The sequence below is a fragment of the Platichthys flesus genome, chromosome 11 (genome assembly GCF_949316205.1).
Source record: "Platichthys flesus chromosome 11, fPlaFle2.1, whole genome shotgun sequence".
NCBI lineage: Eukaryota > Metazoa > Chordata > Actinopteri > Pleuronectiformes > Pleuronectidae > Platichthys > Platichthys flesus.
This window is the reverse complement of record NC_084955.1, coordinates 2,908,962-2,929,504: the sequence shown is the minus strand read 5'-3', so window position 1 is coordinate 2,929,504 and position 20,543 is coordinate 2,908,962. Positions and strand designations below refer to the sequence as shown.

The 20,543-nt window shown below is 40.0% G+C and overlaps 2 protein-coding genes across 3 annotated transcripts in view; one reads left to right on the top strand and one right to left on the bottom strand.

Moving 5' to 3' along the window:
• Positions 1–1,561: 1,561 nt before the first annotated feature.
• Positions 1,562–4,799, bottom strand: tstd3 (thiosulfate sulfurtransferase like domain containing 3). The gene is made up of 4 exons (XM_062399633.1): positions 4,536–4,799; positions 4,023–4,193; positions 3,111–3,270; positions 1,562–2,717 (listed from the first exon to the last, which is right to left on the bottom strand). The coding sequence occupies exons 1-4, from the start codon at positions 4,672–4,674 to the stop codon at positions 2,660–2,662; spliced, it is 528 nt and encodes a 175-aa protein (XP_062255617.1). The 5' UTR covers positions 4,675–4,799; the 3' UTR covers positions 1,562–2,659.
• A 692-nt stretch (positions 4,800–5,491) lies between these two features.
• The window catches only part of usp45 (ubiquitin specific peptidase 45), a 38,327-nt gene continuing 23,275 nt past the window's right edge, over positions 5,492–20,543 (top strand). The window contains exons 1-6 of one of the 2 annotated variants that reach the window (XM_062398983.1): positions 5,492–5,744; positions 6,396–6,506; positions 6,818–6,987; positions 8,405–8,505; positions 8,969–9,069; positions 19,024–19,148. In XM_062398983.1, the coding sequence (XP_062254967.1) occupies positions 6,404–6,506; positions 6,818–6,987; positions 8,405–8,505; positions 8,969–9,069; positions 19,024–19,148 (600 nt within the window). In that variant the 5' untranslated portion in view covers positions 5,492–5,744; positions 6,396–6,403. Of the gene's footprint in view, positions 5,745–6,395; positions 6,507–6,817; positions 6,988–8,404; positions 8,506–8,968; positions 9,070–19,020; positions 19,149–20,543 lie in introns of both variants that reach the window. The other variant, XM_062398982.1, reaches the window with a different exon arrangement.

The window sequence follows — 20,543 nt, the reverse complement described above, 5'->3', positions numbered from 1 at the left end:
TTCATTGTATGCACCAATAACCAGAGCAAATTCCTTGTAGGTGTAAACCTACTTGGCAATAAATACTTTCTGATTCTGTGAAGTGGTTAAACCAGGGGCTACTCCCTCCCCTATGGGGAGAAGGCTGTTAAATAAAAAAGTTTTTAAACTTCTGAGACAGAGAATTTACTTTACATGCATCAAGAGGTCATCCCTTTGAAGTCAGTCTTCCATCTAAAATCAGTGATGCGCTTAGATATTTTAAAGATGTTACCTAATCCGAGGATGAGATCTTTTATTTCAGTTCTGTTTGGACTCCCAGTTCAGTACTAGGGTGTGTGTGTGTGTCTGTGTGTGTGTGTGTGTGTGTGTGTGTGTGTGTTTGTGTGTGTGTGTGTGTGTGTGTGTGTGTGTGTGTGTGTGTGTGTGTGTGTGTGTGTGTGTGTGTGTGTGTGTGTGTGTGTGTGTGTGTGAGAGAACAAGGCCCATGTTCATGGTCTGCATTCTTCCCAGTTGAAAACAAACACATTCATCATCATGGATGACGAAGGAACCTGTTAATGTTCCATAGAGAGTCGGTGGCAAATTCATACGGAGAAAGCATGGGTATTATTAGACATAACCCATCAATACAGTAGATCATCATGTTCCAAGCAGTTGTCACCTCAGCAGGCCTGTGTATATTTATATCCCAAATAATTTTTGAAAGGCTTGGTATATGTAAAACATGCAGATTAAGGAATAAAAGCCGTATTTTTATACTACAAAGTTTACACCCATAGAGAAAAAAAAACACTAGAAGGGCATTCAGACAGCACTTACATATTTCAAAGCCCAATAGTCACCTTGTTAAACCATACATTTTTGTCATCGATATTAATTAGTTATTCTCTTTGAAATCAATGAAAATGTCAAAAAACACCAAATCTAAAGATGTTAAAGAAGGTTACAAATAGACATGTAAGTGCCCCCCTGAATCCTGCATTCACACCAAAAATGTTATGGGATCTTCCCTGAGCCATTGTGTATCCTTTTGAGTTATTACATCCAGTAGTTTTTGTGTATTCTTGCTTACACACAAACAAACGAGCAGGGATGAAAACTTAATCTCCATGTCTGTAAAGAAACAAAGGAGAAAACACATCGAAAATAAATAAATTTAGACTCATCTTAACTTTTGGTATAAACCCAGATTGGAACCCAGGGGAGATACCCCTTCTTCCTAAACACCACTTATTCCACTCAACATAAATTTATAAGATACTTGAACCAGTTGTGGAGCTTTTGTTGTCTTCTGCTATCATAAAATAATTCAACGAACCAATATTATAACAACCAAATAACTGTATTATATAAACATACTTTTTTCGAACATGGATCCCTCAGTAAACACAATTTAAGACTCAATGGGATTTCTTGACCAAATAAACAACTGAAATTTCTAAAACTTCGCGGTTTCATTTGAATGTACATATGATTCTAATTCCAAATAATATAACTGTTTAAATTTCCGATGACTTTTTTTTTTCACAAAATCAAAGATGTGGAATTTCACAAACAAAAGAAAATCACACAACCAATGTCAATTTTAATCAAAAATATAATTTTATTTCTTGAATGATGTTGGGAACAACTGCAAATCTGTTGAGCAGCACACTATTATATATTTACAATGCATCACATTGAAAACTGTTCAGAATACGTGGGAGGGTCATTAACCCACAACCATACACAGATAAGTAATTTGCATAGTCTGTTAAATAAAAAAATTGTTTACATCGTCCGATTATAGCTGTGCTGATTATTACAGCCACTGAACGAATAGTCCTGTTCAGACCTGGTTTTAACATCAGTCCTCAGAGATGCACTCACAAGAAGACAGCGTTAAGTTTCTCTGTTGAAACCTGGCATTAAAATGTGTCCTGCATGCGTCTCCTGTGACCACTTGTGTTTAGATCTCACTTCTCTGCTCTAAATGCAAATAATCAAGGACTTTATTTGTGTTTGCAAAGACCAAATTATATTGTTTTTACCCAGTTTGAGTTGACAAATGTGTCCGATGACAATGTTTATGTAGGCATGAGCGAGTGACAGAAAGACAACGAGAGGAGACAAGAGGGACTGAATGAATGTGCAGCTCTTCTACGAAGAATTATAAATAAAGTATCAGTCATCATTCGGTGGTAAGTGTTGATATTGGGTTGCTGGCGGATTCTGAATGTACGGATTCTGACAAGTGTAAAAATATGTTTAAACTGTAGCAGGTCAGAGGAAGTCAGCTGAGTAGGCAGTCCTTCATATGTGGCCACATGCGTCCCACACCACCTCCAGTGAGCAGATCTCAGGAAGCATTGAGGACGCATAAGGGTGTGTTCACACCTGCACTTAGCATTGACCAATTGTGATCAGATCCCTCTGGATGTGTTTGTTCCGGAGCTGCTAAGGGTGTGTGGGTATTCTATGGTGAAACACATTAATGAGAAACTTCAAGTCAACACTGTTGAAATGGATCGATTGCTGATGTTTGCCGAGTCCTCTGGATTCACCCATGAGGAGAACAACTTATATCTCAGGCTCTAAAATTAACAATAAAGTGAATGACCTTCTGAAAAATCTCCAGTTTGATGCCAGATACATAAAAAACAGATTCATATGTTTTATGTTTTCTTTTAACCCTGGATCAGTTGTGATGCTCATTCGCCGCCCAGTCTTTCCATCCACCCGGGTAATGATAAATGCTGAAATGGAGAAAAGAAAAAAGGAAATTAGAATGAATTGTGTGCCGAAAAGAAAACTGAATTTGTGTTTGACCTTATCGTACACATCATTTTTTCCACTGCATTTCTCAATTTAGTGTATCTTCTTCTCTACTTGTTAGTAGAGATGTGCCAGCACGGTGGGTTGGCATTAAGCAACAAAAGGGAAATAACCTCAAGCTGCTATCTAAAGAATGTAAAAGTCAGTCAGTGAGGGAAAAGTCTATCAAAGTCAGCCATAAAAGAATACTGCTACTCTAACCTTTATCCAGACCCACACTTACAATACATCACTACAATAATTCAATAATTGTTGGACTTTGTGTTGAGGTGAGAATGTTTCCGACAAACATATATCAGGGAGAAATGTCTCACTCTTTGTATCCCAGCGAGGCAGCTTCCTTGACTGCCCTCTCACTCCGAATCCCTGCCAGACAGGTGAACACGATGTTGTCTGTCTGCTCGGGCATTTCACCACCATACTTTTCTCTGAAATCATCTGGGACAAGCTGGAGGGCAGTGTTCAACTGTCCCACTGCGATGACAAAGAGGCACAGACAGGTCAGAGTGGTCCAGATGTGCTGGTAGGGATGATGTTTGATGGTACTGTTGTAGTAGAAGTGCCAAAGCAGTGTAACTACACCTGTCTATCGGTCTGTTTGACTCTATGTGGAACTCATATCTCACAAACTTCCGTGAAATTAGATCTGAAGATTGTATCGATTGCTTCAATAGTTCTTTATAGCTGTCATGTAATGATGAAAAAATAGCACCAGTTAAGTAAATCATTAAACAAAAGACCAACATGGGAACAACAATAAAGCAAATTCATTACAGATAAACCCAGTAGGAATGAACATAACATTTCCGGACTTCAATTTGCACCATAGTTTATAAAAAGCTCTGCATGCAAGCAATAAAAGGTGACAGTATATTGTTTAATTGTTTGAGGGGATTCACTAATGATAAGGAATAATTCTGAAGTCGACTCTAGAGCATTACCACAGATCAAGATAACAGTCCATTCAAAACCGGAAGGTTTAGAACAGTAAGTAGTTATTTTCATTTGACACTGAATGTAAATTGCAGGGAATTTTGCATTTTAATAAATATGCTGCAATAAATGCCATGGTCTGTTAGAGACCTGTAGAGGATAATCAATGCATTATAAGACAGATTTTATGAATAAGGACCCTCCCAGATGGCATGATGACCTGCAGACAACATAAACTATTGTATAAACCAAATCTACAACTATTAGTTTAATTAAGTTGGATCAACACTCACAGGGGATGTTAATGGCCCCAGGGATAAAGCCGTACTCTCTGAGCTCCCAGGGCTCCCTGACATCTATAACCACAGCTTTTCTGCCAGCCAGGAGCTGCTTCAGCTGCTCGTAGGTCACATCTGTGCTGGTTGGCGCTGAAGTGAATCCCCTGTACAGAAGCCACTCTGTGTCTGAAAGCAAAAAAGCAAGACATGTCACATGTGCAAATATGTATAGGATAAGATTGTTAGAGTTACAGCAGCAAGTAAGACATCAGTAAATGTTATAAATAAGTAAAAATGCAATATAAACTCTTGGAAATATAACCACTATTAACAGTTACTGTGTTATCAGTATACAGTTACACAGAATATATGCAGCGAAACAGGAGGCACATTAGACATTGACTTGCACTGATAGAGACGAGTGTTGTTATTGTTATGTGAAACAGTATGAAACCTGATAGAGAGCAGATACTCATGTGGACGGTAGACAAGTTGACAAATGAACACAGTTCTTAATGTGAGACTCACTTCTGCACCCGAGGGGAGTGTGATCGAGGCCGGGCACAGAGCTCCTTCCTTCCGGGACAGAAGCACCGGGCCGGACGCTTCTCGGACACAGCATCCGCGGGACTACTCCTGTGAACCTCCAGCACCGCCTGAGAGCCATGTGTGGTGACTTTAGCCTCTATACCTGCACTGAATCAACATGGGGCCCCAGCGTCACTATGGAGGTGAGTGGCAGAGTCGCACTGTTCAGGTTCACCGTCAAACTTGTGACCTGCGCCTGCGCCACAGTACGGATCACCGAAAGGACCAAAATAGTCTGGCGCTCGACTGCGTTAACAAATAAAACACACTCATTAGAGCATCATCATAGCTGTCCATGTTAATGTGGCTTAGTGTTATTAAATGACATTGTATCTGATGCCTTCCTGGTCGTGGGAAAAGACAGCAAAGTGATGTGTGAAGCGTTTTTTCACATAGATCATCTCTTTTGTGTCTAATATCCTCGTCTGTTTTTCACTTTAAACAACTGTATGGCATTGTAAAGAAAATCTGTAAATACAGTTTATTATTATTATTATTATGATTTTTAGCACTATGGCCACATCTCATCAGATTAATTTGAGAGATAAATTCATGCTGCCATGCTGATCTCAGAGGAAGCAGGTAACTGCTTCAGCCTCTTATCTCTGAACACTAACTTTCCATAACATAACCCTATTACATCAAGTTATATTTGTTCGGTCTTATGACATAAAATTATGACACGATATAGAATAAAAACACTTGAAGCAAAACCTCATCATATAACTCAGGTTCTTCCAAGAGTCCATCTTTCCATTTTTATTCCTAGGTAAGATGTTTTACAAACGCGCTCCTGAACGCAGCCCTGTGAATTTTCGACTCCTTCAGTTTAGCTCCACTGTCCCTGAATGCAGCATTGGGCCTAACCGAGCCACCGTAGTGCGTCACATGTTGACTTGTGTTGCTGGTCGATGCTAACCACAGTTTGGCTAAAGGCAAAACACGAGGAGTTGTTGAGACACCGTTCAGTTGTTGACGGAACTGTCCCATGAAATGTCTTAATGTTTCCGTGTGTTGATGGATAACACACACCCTATAATGGTTTATTTATTCTGCTAATGTAGCTAGCCTGTTTGCTAGGAAGAGTTGACATCTCACTGTTGGCCTCAGGTTAGCTAACACAGGCAACATAGGAGCTGCAATAAAGAGGTGAGTCCACACCGCCTTCTCCTCAATTCTAAATATAGAAATAACATTCAGAGATTTAAAATAATTCACATGTTGTTTGATGAACAACTTTAAGGCCCATTAGATCCATCTTAACCCGACGCTCTGGTCTTATTGAGGCCTCTTAATCTTATTATGTGCATTACCCGGTCGTTAACCTGAATATAGTAACACGTGTAATCTGAGTGTCAGTAAATATATACATACTGTGATCTCCATTGTTTTGCCTCAATAGTCCTGTACGGTGACATTGAAATGATAATCTGAGTGGGATTAATAACTATCAACTCTAAAGATACTTAAGGGTGGTCACGTCTATATGAGGTAAACAATGTAGAAATGGCCTCAAACATGAAATCACACATTGGTTTGTGTTGAGGTACATTAGAACTGTGTCACTGTACAAACACTGAAGAACTGCATTGTTTTGCTGGTTACCTGCTACCTGCTACAATAAGTAACATGTAAATGCACCTATCGGAAATTGATTTGGATAAAAGCATCAGCAAAATGTAATGTAACATGCTACAGGAAGATAGAGACGAGTTTAAGTATCACTGTTAAAACACAGTCATGCTCATGTTGTTTTATTTTGAGGTTAAACCGTTGTTTGTCCTCTGTGTTCACCTCCAGAGCTCCCGATGCGGCTAAAGGACCCTTTCTCTTTGAAAGCCGTCGATATGACTAAGCGGACGAATAAACCGAGGAAACCTCGAGACGAAGAGTCGTCAGATGAAGTCAGTGGTAAGTCACTGAAGCAGTGCTGGACACCAGGCTGTTAAAGTTAGGACCTTGAGTTTTCATGTGCATAGTGAATGGGATCAACTCTTATGTTCCTAGTAAGATATGTGTTCTTTATCAAGTAATGTTCAGCTGAACAATAACTTGTCGTTTCTGTTTATCATTGGGGTATTATTATTTCTCTTCCTACATCAAGACTGAAGGGCTTATTTTAGTAGGTATGGCAGAATATCCATAAGAGAGGATTTATATTGCAATGAATTGAACACAAGGTTTTTCTACCACTAATTGATTTTGTGTTGTTTTTAAATTAGGGTTGACTTGCCAGCATGTTAGTAAGGCAGTGGACCTGAGCTCAGTGAAGAAGACGGTCCTGTCCAGCGTGTGGTTTATGTGCTCTGAGTGCTTAAAGGAGAGAACCATGATCGATGGAGAACCAGCAGCATCACATGACATCCTGGTGTGTTTAAAGTGTGGTTTCCAGGTAAGATTTGTTTTTCTAATAATAAATGGTGAAAACACACTGTGCATTCACGTTCTCCTTGGAAGGTCCCATTTCACGAGTTGTGAAGTCGCTGTTCAGACTCTAGTGGGTTCATGTGCTTTGAATTCATAATGTGCAAAAAAAATGGACACTGTAAACATAATGAGTTGTAGTTATGTGTTTAGAGCATTTAAACAACATTTGGACTTGTCTTTACAATAATTGCAGAATAATGATGCACAAAGAAAAGGGATCAAGTGTGACAGACATAGGTAATTCAAAACATGCACGTTAAGCATAAATGTCTGATGTTTGGCACTTGTGATAAATGGACTTACAGTTTGTAATTTACAACATTTCAATATTTGACAAATTCACATTAAAAGCTACTAAAGCTGATTTTACAATTATGTTTATTGGCTTATAAGTGATGACATCAGCATCTCGTTTACCAAAATTTTGGCCGACTCTCTAGCATATTGTTAAGACTTGAGATGGCGTTCTTGCACCATTGTACTTTTGCGTGATTAAGTTCCTCCCGAGTAGTTGACATCTCTCTGTAGGTTCTGTAGACTTCTGAACTCTGCTATCATCATGCAATATATCATCTATAAAGATGAGTGTGTCAGGTTAAGGCTGGTACAGGTTGGTGGCGATGCCACTAACTTTTGTTTTTTGTTTTTTTTTCACAACTCTCACAATGTTTCTCTCATAAACTTTGCTAAGGTGCTATGTCCTATACTGTTCAGCACATCAAGATGGATACACCAGGAAATATAAGATGACATTTTTTTTATTAGACAAATCCAAGTTGTACTTTCTTCTTTGATATTACAGACTAGAATGGCACTTAGTAGGGTGTATCACTGCCAGGGCTCAACAGTGTCCTTATAAAACCATATTTTACCTCACTAGATACAGATTTTGTATTTGGATCAGCACCAAATTCCACACACTAATTAATATCAGGCCTCTAAACATGCCTGCTCTTTTTCTTTCATTAATTGATTAATTGTTAGAGAAATCAACAAAATGTGGAAAAATACCCCATCTCACAATGTGAAAGAAAGTGGAAGAAAATGTCCTGAATCTGTCTCATGATATTGATTCGCACCAAAATTGAATGGGTTCATTCCTGAACGGTACAACATCCTTCCCCAAAGTTTCGTAGGAATCCGGCTTGTAGTTTCTGCATTATTCTGCTAACTAACAGACAAACAAGCAAACAAACAGAGATAAAAACATAGTTTTAAACAACGTTTTAAATCATTATTGAAAATATGATTATGTCCTTTTTTGCTCGACATGCAAACTTGTGTTTGAGGTGGGATTGAGTCATTGTCTTTAAACATAGACATGTATGTTTTGTGCTAGTTAAGATTTTTAACTAAATTTTTTTAATGTATCTATCTTGCAGGGCTGTAATCACTCTGGTATCCAGCACGCTGTCAAGCACTATCAAGCGTTCCATCCCGATTCTCACTGCATCACCATTAACTTGAGCACATGGAAGGCTTGGTGAGAAACCTAAGAACTGCATTCATTTTGAGCTGTGATGAAAAGGCCAAGACTGCACACAGTGCTAGTCAACCTGTACATGTCAAGATGCTGACAGTGTGTGGGTTTGAATAGACAAACAATAATTGCCCCGGGTTTTTCATACATCATACACTGAAGGTGCGTTTTTTCCTGAAGTGTCCTTGATCTTGGCGACTACAATTTCCAGTCAGTTTCTGAAACCTTTATATATTTTTTTACTTCATTTTAGGTGCACTCATCTGGTATGAATACTTCTTCACTCTATTCTGATAGTTGAACTTGATGGTTTTCCACTACAGACTAAATAATGATGTCGTCAAATAATGCTTCATTTCAACATTTAGTTCCTATAGGGTTGTAAAATTCCACTGTAACCTAAAGCCTTTCTGTTTCTGTCTATGACCCCCCCCCCCCCCCCCCCCCCTCTCTCTCATTGTAACAGGTGTTTTGAATGTAATGAGGAGCTCTCCACTCACTGCAACAAGAAGGCTTTGGCTCAGTCCCTGGACTTTTTACAAAAGCACTCAGTCAAGGCAACGTCAGGTGAGGAGTTCTGCAGCATTCCAAAGGTCTGGCCACAGACTGCTACTGAATTAAGCTTTTATTATGAGACATGTCCATCCTCAATGCATTTTCACCAAGGCAAGAAATCACCTTTTGCGTTTCTATTAAAGTGTTCCTTTAATTTAGCAACCATGTCTTCATTTAAAGTAGAAAATAGTTGACCTTTAACACACACACATTACTTGTTATGAGAATCACATATTATTGCTGCATAACTATGTGTAATAATTCCTACTGGTGAATCTCAAACAAGATTTAATGAGCTTTTGTATCCGAGTTACAACAGACATATCGAGAATATAATGTGATAATAGCAGAACGTGAAGTGGAGAGGTCCTTTTCACCCAAGGCTGTGAACGCAATAACACCGTCACTGCATATAAGACTACTCCTTCTCATCTTTTTATCGTCAAATCGTTAAGTAGTGAACAAAGTGATACTAATGAAGTGACTTACCAGAGTCTTATACTTTGAAGCATGATTTGCATTTTTGGGGGTAGTTATCAGTTTACTTTTCAGTCTACAAAGCTAGTTCACTTCAACCCGCATAAAATCTCTGCAAAATAAAAAAATAATATTGATAAAAATGAGGATCCCGTGGATCTCGGTGCACGGATTGTTCTCTGAGGAGGACCAGGCCAGACCCACAAAATCATTTGACCATCTCTGATGAGTATCTAAATGAAAGATATAGATTCTCATCAGAGATGATGATAAACCTTTATCAGCTGCTGGGGCTGAACATAACCACCCTGACACGTAGGAGCAATGTGCTCACAGTCACAGTACCACAGACTGTCTGCGTCGCTCTACATTCCTTTACTTAATTTACTGATATTCATATACTGGGTGTGTTAGTGGCGGGTAACCACACATAGTTAAATACTTTTATCCTTCTCTTTAAGTAGGTGCGCACAGTCACGTTCATGGTGGACAATTAGGTCCATATGTTTTTATCGACTAATAATTGGCAATGTTTACACCCCGGTGTTTCCTCTTAGTCAGTGCACATAGTGTGTGTCAAACTAAAGCTCAGTATAGATCCTACTTAACTTACACATTCACACAATAAGAGATGTTTTACCTTCTGTCCTTCCTGCATTTAGCAGCTGTAATTGTGTTTTTTCTAGTCTGGATAATGTGTTTGCACTCCTCGTATTTTTCTAACATAATAGTTTGTTCCCCTGTTGTGAAGTATGTGGCTCTGTTGTCAGTTCACTTGTCCATGTCTGTGATTGGTCTTATGCAGTAAAAATGCCCCTTTCATCTGCACTCTCTCAGATCTTCATGAGGCAAACCTGGGTTGACTTATCAAGTTGATAACCAGCTTCCTGTGACTGCTTAGCCTGATTTTTTTAGGTTCACCCGGTTATTGAAAATATATTCCCGGTATGTAGAACTTAGAACTGTAGAACAGGCCCCTGGTCATAAAGGGTCACGTTGATGATTGTCAGTGAATCACCTCCACACCAGGAGTTGACAGCAGTACACCTGCTCCCCCTGGTGGCTGTGGTCATTAGAACTCTAGGACTTCACACTGCCGCTCAACCTGATGCATATGTATGTGTATGCTCTGCATTGAGTGTGATGGCTTGAGAACATCCGGCATCACAGCATGATTTCTTTTTGATATACTGTAGCTATATTAGCACGATTTATCAGGGTTTCAGGAAGAATTTTAGTTTGAGGAGAACTGTAGTTTTGTCGTAGCCTCATGCCTCATGTCCTTACTCAGACCACCTGAGTCCTCCTACCCCAGTCAGGCAACCATATATATATATTGCACCCCCCCACCCCCTTACTTTAATTCAACACACATGCATTCACCTTCTGTTGCTGCTCGTAGTTTGTGCTGGAGTGCTGAGAAGCCTCTCAACAGGCTGTAGCCGAACAGGGTGGTGGGCCTTATCACTTTTAGTCTCACTGGCTGACTCAGCTTAGCCCCCTGCCCGGTGCCTAGCTGCCTGTGGCCAGAGGCCAACCACCCAGGCCCAGTCAGGCTGGTCCACCCTTAGTCTCTCAGCCATGGCTGCGGATATGTGAGCTATAAACTGCAGCAAACCCCCCCACCCCTCATCCTCACACTGCAAGTCGCATGACTGCACACATTAAAGGAATTAGGCGCCTGAGTGATGCTTCCCGGCTGGGTTCCCTGAAGAACAAGAGCAGCTGTGTGGGGTACAGCCTCTGTTCTGTCCTTCTTTGTCTTTCCATCATTATCTGTTTCTGTCCCTTGCTACCCCGCCGCGCTGCTGTACGTCTCACCACCTCTGGGCCTGTGAGCTGCACTAGTGAGAGCCAGGGTCCTCAACAAGTCAGAGTGACTAAATCCTAACAGCTGGAACGCACTAACTCTCAGTGGACACACTGTCAGATACATATACATAGAAGGTTGGAACAAATGTTCAACTCATGCAGATACTGTCTTCTCTTAACCTTTGTTATAACATCGAATTTTAAAACTATCTAATTTTCTGGATTAACGTTGGAGGAATTTGCACATTCTAAATCTGAAATGGTGTGTTTTTTGTTTAGAGGGAAACAGGATCTCCAAGAGCACAAGATGTAGATTAGGCATTGAGATATAAAATAAAAAGTTGATTGACACTTACACATATTATTACTATGTTCCTAGTCATTTTTTTGTTAAAATCTGCGATATATAATGACAGAAAAGACTCTGATTAAGCATTGTGTGTGTTTTGTTCCATATATTACCATTTGGTGTCATCTATATGTTGTATAAATGTATAAATGCTGTGTACTTGTGGGCAACTAGGGATCCACTGTTGTTAGGAAACAATCTGACGAGCTGGGCATTTGCTAGTTTCATTACAGCTTCCTCCTACTTCTTTAAATTACCTGTCACCTTTCTCATCGTACCCAACTGTTCCACACCGGTTGGCCAAATAGGTATAGAAGCGGGCAGCCACTGTTGCATAGGAATAGGTGGTTGTTGTCTGGAGGAGCTTGAGAAATTGCATTTCAGTGTGAAGGCCAGGTTTTGGCTCTGTTTTTCTCATAGACCCCAACCACAAAAGAGGCCCAGCAAGTCTTTTTTTCAGAATCCATAATAATTCTGTAACAACAGCTCAAGGAAGAAGGAAAGTCGATTAACTGTGCTCTCTCACCATCAAGGCCTTCAGCTCAAGTACCAGAGTCCCAGTAAAAAGCTAATTGACCTCAGAGAGCTAGACTTCAGCTTGTAACACAGCTGGGGTCTTTGTGAAGCAAATTACATTTTTTGTTCTGAATAGACGTTGAAGCTAGTTTCTGTCAATTCTTTCTTGTTTTATGTTACTTAATGTCCTCATTCTCTATCTTATTGTTTCATTATCTCTCTGTGGAATTTGTATTATCATACATATTTTATTTATACAATTTAAATCATCAACAACCCTCCTTTATTTTGATACTATATGGTCATTCTAAAATTTGATTACCACAGTCTTACAAGGCATACAGTATACTTGTTTTATAGTTTATGATTTTTATTCCAAAAATCAGAATTCTTGTTTTGAAACAGAGGGTGTATTTATGAAACATTTATTACCTTTCTCTTCCTCAAATAAATCTGAGGAAGAGTGAGTAAGACTATGACATTTCTAAGCCCTTTGACAGTATGGTAGCTCAATCATAATTAAATATCTGTGTCTAAATATTTTTTTCGCAATGGTCTTTACTAAGAAATATAACTTAGACTAGACTCCTGTAAACATTTATTTTAATACAGAATACTTGTATGTCCCTGCAAAGTGCTGTTCCAGACACCTTAAGTCATCACAGCATGTCATTAGTAAAATGTATGTACTACGGCTCTTTGATTGTGAGGTCATGCACACGTGTGTCTGTGTGCTCAGTAGAGATTTCCCATCTAATACTACCACTGAACATTGGTCTGATGCTGACTCAATAGCTGGATTAAGTGTGACAAATAGATCTATTACATTCATGTTTATGTTAGTCTTTGTTTATATCTGCTTTTTATATCATATGTAAGCAGCAGAGGTGTAAAAAGTACTGAAATATTGTACTCAAGTAAAAGTACAATTACTTTGATGACATTTTACTTAAGTACAAGTAAAAGTACCCATCTAAAAATCTACTCAAGTAAAAGTAAAAAGTAGTAAATTTAAAATGTACTTTGAGTAAAAGTTACTTAGTTACTTCGAACAAATTGATGGGGGCCACTCCTATACAGTGTAAAAAAGGACAAGGGTCATAAATCCAATCCAAAAACAGTTATTTTTAATTAAGGAGATTCTTTACAAATATAAGTACAATGACATTAAAGATGTCAAACATTAAACATTAACCACATGACAGCTAAAATAAAAAGTAAAAATGCCGCTGTCCCACTGTATATTTAAACTTTTGGTTAAACTTTGGTCCACCTTTAGAGCACTAGTCTACAAACTTCTTGTTGAGTTTGAGAAGCAGCTGATTTTCAAGGTGAGAAGAAGTCATCCAGGCTCGCTTTGCAGTGAACAGCAATCCAGCACAGCGGAAGAGTAGCTCGCAGGCGGCCGAAGCAGGTAGGCCAGTGTTGAGTTTCAGGCAGTGTTGTGCATGAACAAGTTCAAAAGAACGCGTTCAAAAGAACGGGGGGGTTGAAGCTTGCATAGAGCGTCAAATGTGCTAGGTCCGGCCCTGTGTAGCGCAGTGATTCTCAAACTGTGTGGTGCGCGGAGTCACAACAGGTGGGGCGCGCGACCGGGAGGGGAAAATGCGAGGTGGAACTAATATTACAGCCGAACTAATGTTTTGACGTCCGCATCTCTTTAACGGCGGAGCAGTAAACAAATCGCTCTTTCTCCGGACCCAGGGTCTGAAACCGCGGCTCTGCAGCCGCTCTGCAGTGTCTCCATGTGCAGTGTTGTGCATGTCGCGCATATTTTTCGCGAACAGTGAACTTTACGATCAGTTTTCATATGTTGAACGTGCACGTGAGGGAACGTCATCCACTCTGCAGGATCTACCACTGCAGTAAGAATTGACTTGCGCATTAAACTATGTTTATTTTTTTTACTCAGTAACGGATGTAATTCCAAAGTAGCGAAGTACAATACTTCAGTCAAAATCTACTTAAGTAGTAAAAGTAAAATTACCCATTTCAAAAACGACTCAAAAAATTACAAAGTAATTACTCAATTACAGTAACGTGAGTAAATGTAATTCGTTACTTTACACCTCTGGTAAGCAATGTGCTTGTGGACCCCTACATTTAAAGGAGGAGTGCCAATATAGCATGAGGAAGCCGAAAAGCACGACTTAAATCTGTTCTTAGCTGATTATGTGAATGAAACTGAAGAAGGTGAAACATTTCAGCTATTCACATGGTGTAGCTTTTATAATGGGCTTTAGTTAGACACACAAGTGCAAAGCGCAGTTAAATGTCCATTTCACAGGGAGGGTAAAGGTGTGCGTTTGGTATTTGGGTTACAAGATGAGCATGGGTCATATTGGAAGGGGGAAGGATTGAGATGTACTGTGTGTGCATGTGTGGTGGCATGGCTTGACCAACCAGACATATTTTTTTTTACCTTTGTCCTTCCCTTAAAGGATAGGGTGCCCCATGCGACAAAGTTGTGTAATTTGGTGAGCGTTGACCTCACTTGTCTTAGAGATGGAGAGATAGAGAACACAATGTAAATCTGTAAACTATTTATCCCCCATTATAAATATATATTAATAATGAAAAAAGGAAAAATTATGAATCATATGGATACAATTAATCCCTACTCAAGTTGGTGACCTGCTCCACGGTCATCAGTAATCAGACTCGGACTCAGTAATCCGCTGAAATTAAATAAAATTATACTCAATAATACATTTTATGTGAAGATGACTGCACTATATATTCCAATAATAACTTATTTAAAAATTGAAAGAATATAAACAGTGGGGAGACTATTACATGTATTTGAAATTGTTACATTTATTCTTACCAAGTTAGCAATGTTTTTTTTCTGATCAGTCAAACTCTTGTTTATGATCTTTACTCAGTAAATTAGTAATAACTAATAATAGATCAGGTATCAGTATCGGGATATAAACAATGGATTGGTGAATCCTGTGACTTGTTTGCTCCTGGGCTCAATATTTCCAGGACTGCCATCTCTGTAGACTTTCCCTCTTAGAGACCTGGGTGAAAGGCTGAAGTGGGGGATATGGTGTTGTATCATCATTACACTTTTACTCACCTAGTTTCTTGCCTCTGGTTGTAGATTTTTTTGGAAACCACAGTCTTTAGTATACTGTCAGTTTAGCTTAGCTGAGTCAGTAGCCAGGAAGCTGCTTGTCCCCTGGTGGTGCGTTCATGGAGGTAATCAAGGGTGATTTCGTCTTAATTCCCACCACCGCACAAGAAAGTAGGCCAGATAGTGGGTAGCAAAAGCTGTGTGTATACATTATTGTGTTTGTGTGTTTGTGTGTGTGTGTCTCTAAGTAACTAGGCACTGGGTTCTCTTGGCCTCAGATGGCAAGGAAACAGGCTTTTCATGCCCTGCAGTCACAACAAATTAATAAGACATTTGGTGTTGCCTGGCCTTCCTCTTGACTGCCTGCTCTGCATGAAGGGAGCTGACCATCCACATTGCTGCACTGCCCACTGGCCATACAATTTCATACTCTCTCAGCCCAACTGTGAACCACATGAAGAGGTCTATAAAAGTGTATTCTACCTCATCCTTTTTTTTTCGTGTTGATTATATCTGTAAAGTCTTTTTTTTTTTTTTCATGCAGTCTGGTGTTGGCCTTGTGTCAGCTTGACAGAAAGACAAAAAACACAAGCGAGACAGAATAATCTATAATATAACTAAACTTGCTTGATTTTATCTATCTGAAGTGCTCGAGTTCTGTTCTCTGTGAAAGTAAACAAGTCCCACGTTTCTTTGTGTATCTCTTGTGTGAAAAAGAGCAGGGAGTGCAGGAGGTGTTGGTGTACATGCATGCATGTGGATGAGCCTGAGCACCGTGATGCTTTTCCTCCTACCCTGGGGAAAGGCTACGCAGTGTCACTGCTGCCCATACTCGGTGGCTGAGCAAGGAGGGCCAGGTGGTGGTGCCGAGTGCAGCACAGTCAAGCGTGGACGCAGCGCATGCTGACATTTGCCTTCACTGACTGCTGCAGGGAGAGGAAAAATCTGTTTTTCCATATGCTTGTGCTCGTTGCAACCCTTCCCTCCACCCACTGCATCCCCCCTCCACCCACTGCATCCCCCCTCCACAGCCCCCCCCCCCCTTTCCCCGTTCTTAACCAGATGGCTCCCTGAACATTGTTTACCTTGGGTGACGGTCCCAGATGCAGAGTATGTCCGTCGGCATCCCCATTCCGCCCAGTTAGTCATTCCTCTGCTGCCTCTTAACTTGAGTGTCAGTTGTAGCTCCCCGACTTGAGTTGCTGTGGATTTTGAGTCTCTGCTCAAAAACACCACAACAACTAAACACACTCATTCTTGAAAACACACTGTCTTTCTCTCGGTTATTTTCTCTTTGGCTCAGTTGTCCACACTAGCATAGACACATGTTTTCACACCTTCCCAGACTCTCACCAAATTACAGTTACAGTCTTTTCCCCATCTCCACTGTTCCATGCATTGTGTGTGTGTTAACATATGGGAACTCCCTTATGGCTTCATATTGAGGAGGGAAATAGGCCTCCAGATGTTGCCAGCATGGAGGGCCAGATGTATTTAGCACCACTGGGTGGAGTGCCACAACAGCATGTTGTCCTGGCAAGCTGAACCTCGCCCTTACCTCCTCGATCCCAAAACTAGAACACAACTGACAGGACAATGCTCTCTCCACATGTCATCAAAAAAATCCAATTCAAGGTTAAATTACTCAGTTTGACAGAAAAGTGACACTTTTACTTTCACACCTTTTTGAGTGGAAGTTACTTGAAAGAAAATGTATAAATGTATAACATGTAAATTACCAGGCCACGAGTGAAAAGCCCAAGGTTCACATTCCACCGACTGTGGCTTGGGCAATCCTGCTGTTGTCCTTGGCCTTGAGGAGGAAAAGCTGTAGGTTGAATTGCTTTTTCAATGAATGTGTTATGCACAAGGAGTGGCTTTGTGAATGGAATATGTGCGAAGGCAAGGTCATTTTTGTGTTCAGGTGAAGAATTGTGAGAGTAAAAGTGCAGGCTGTTATGATGATTATGATGGTATATGGGTCAATTGAATTTCTTTGGCTCAGACATAACCGGGTCCTGGCCAGTGATCTCTCTGCCAGCCTGCTCTCTTGACTGGCTAGTGGTGGTGAAGTGCTCAAGGAAAACCTTTTTGTTTACCAGTATTAGTCTGATTGGCCTAGGGCATCAATACATGCCCAGTAAAATTGGCTATCAGAAAATAATACATATTAATAAAAAGTATTAATATTACATTTTATTTACTATATAGTACAAACCTCATTGTATTCTTTAAGACAATGATAGCATTTTTATCATTGTAAATGTATTACCATAACTGACTTGCCACTTTCTTTAATTTGTTAAAGAACCATAGGCAATCATAGTGACTTAGGTATATTGTTGCAATGGAGCAGCTACACTGTGTTAACTCTCATGCTTGTGTATTCAACGATATATGTGATGTTGTAACCTACATCGCATAAACATAATAAAGGCTCTGATTACTACTTTGCTCTGACCCAACTTCTATTCAATATTAACAAGAGTATACAATGTTGATCCTTAATAAAATCAAATCCCCTCCTACCAATTAAGTAAAATCAGTCAGATAGTAACGAGAAAGTACGGTGGCCCTGAGAGCTCAACGAACAGCAACTTAAGAAATCACATGCAAGTTGACAAAACACATGCAAGTTGACAAAACACAAGCAAAGTAAGAAAACATCTTCATCAATTTCACAACACAACACAACACATTACAGAAACGCGCTGCAAATAGACACACGCGCTGCAAATAGACAGACTCGCTGCAAATAGACGAACGCGTAGAGTCTGCTCTATCTAATCTATAATATTTGTTTGCATGTTATAACTCTGCTCAAAGCTTCATTAGATCCGACCTCTTCTTATGGCATAATGCAAGGTGTAGGAAAATTAAACTATCTCTTATCTGTTGTTGCCACAAAGGTTCAGTGTCAGTCTTATTCAAACCTGGCTTTATACATGCTGATAATTCAGGATGTTGACAGAATACACTCCATTCTTTTTAACTAAACAGACTGCATGAAAGCGTTAACCTCTTTAATCTAATATCCATATCTTGGAATCAGTAGTTGCTATCACATGGTACTTAAGAATTATTGCTATTGTGGTGTTTGTTATTAGTTGCTGGCACGCCATCACACAGCTACAGTACCTACTCTAGGCTACCCCAGCACACTGTATGACACCGTTAGCGTTGGACCATCTGTGTCTTATTGCTGTTTAAGGTTAGTTTTCATTGGTGATCGGGACAAACAGCTGGCTCTGGAGAATCTTCTCTCCAACCCCTTCCCCCACCCCTCCCTCACTAACCAGCGGAAACTTCTACAGCTGTCATCTGCTTCCCCAAATGACCCAGCTTTCCTTCCAGCTGCCATCCCAGCAGCCTGCTCCCAGCCCCTGTCTCGCTTCAAGGCCAAGCCCTTTTTTTTCTTCCTGCATCAAGCTGTAATCCCATTTTTAAGGGAAGCTGACATTTTTTCAGCTGCAAGGTCGACTATCACCCTCATTCTCAACTAAATTGACAACCCAGCCACCATCTCAGCTGCAGCTTCAGGCTCGGCTGCCAAGTCGTGGCACAAAAATAACTATACAATTGAAAACAGGGTTTAGAAATTGAATCATTTGTCAGTTTCAGAGATTTCCCTCACACCGTAACCTCACAACGTTTCCCTAACTTGCAGGCTACACTGTTGTCATTTGCTACCATTAAACATTGTTTATGAGATCCTGCTACTGTGTTCTAGCAGCATCACCCAAGATCATCAAGCTGCGAGAGGAAGCATCAGATTATTCAACCATCAACAACACCTTGGTTCCTGTCAAGGGCATCAATAACCTTGGCAACACCTGCTTCTTCAATGCTGTCATGCAGGTTGGTATTACTAACTAACATTATAATTTCCTGGTTGAGTTTCACTGCTATAATTTAGCAAAAAAGGAACGGTAACGGGGGAAAATCAACATACATATTTTTGTCAGGTATGATGAGATACTAGTGCAGTGACTGTTCTGAATCTGATGGTTTTGGATGTACTGTTCACATTGCCTGTGGTACTGTTGCAGAGCTACTTCAGAATTATTCCTCGTCATGAATGAGTTCTCCTCAATCAGTTCTACAACATACTGTCTCATTTTAGTGTTTGCTTGCTGCACATTTTGTGCAGAGCTTTATATACCGTCTATGGTGCAGAGTATTCATTTCTGTGGTTTCGATATAAGTTTGAATACTTTACTTTACTGGTGTTTTTCTTTAACATTGCATGTCGGCTAGAATTAAACGAGAGTCTGCCGATTCGAGTTCACAATTTTTCTAAATACTAGCTGACATGAAGGAAATCAGCTCAACTTCCTCAGGCCTTGACACATGCATATACACAAGTCGAGTGTAAAGCTAATAAGATGAACAGTTCTCTCGATATGCGAGGCACATACAGAGAGATAATGCATTAACTACATACTGCAGATTGTCAGATAGATGCTGCATAGTACAATACCATAGGGTTAGAACTAGTACATTATGAATTAACATAAGTATGATTGCTTGTATCTGTCATTATAAATCTTCTGCATGATCTCATTATTTTTAAGTGGATGTCTTACTGAAGATAACCTGCTTCTCAGTCATGGCTTTATCTCAATGGACTTTGTGATAGCCTAATGAGTCACAGGGATTTCCATTCTAAAATGATAATATGCATATGTTTGCCTTTACAAAGCATAAACACATCCCACACAGTGCTTCTGAGGAGTCTGGCCAATATGAACCAGATTACTTTCTCACAATGACTGATTGTAAACAGGTTAGACCTTGAGATCATTTTGGAGTATATTCAATGCAGCAGTAAAAGCAGTGCTGGCTTGGACACATTCACCTGCCCATGCATGAGTGGCACTCAGTTGGTGCAGAGCATGTTCACATACAACACAGCTATAGAGCCTCCCCAGTCTTTCTCTGGTCGTGTCATGGTGACTGCAAACTGACGTGCCTCTTTAACAATGAAGCTGTTTTTCCCTCCATTTTGTTAATCACCCTCAGGGCCTTCCTCGTTGATTGAAATTCGAGTGAAGGCGCTTTACATGCTTTTTCCTCCCTCACCATGTCTGTTTGTATTGTTTCCTTGAAAATTGCAATCTTTCTGGTGAAAACACATAATTGTCAAAGGATGAGTTGTGTCTGCATTCACAATGCCTGCTCCATTGTGTGTTTTCCATAGCAACTGTCTTCATTGCTAGGATGTGACAAAACAAATATCTCTTGAAAGCGGAG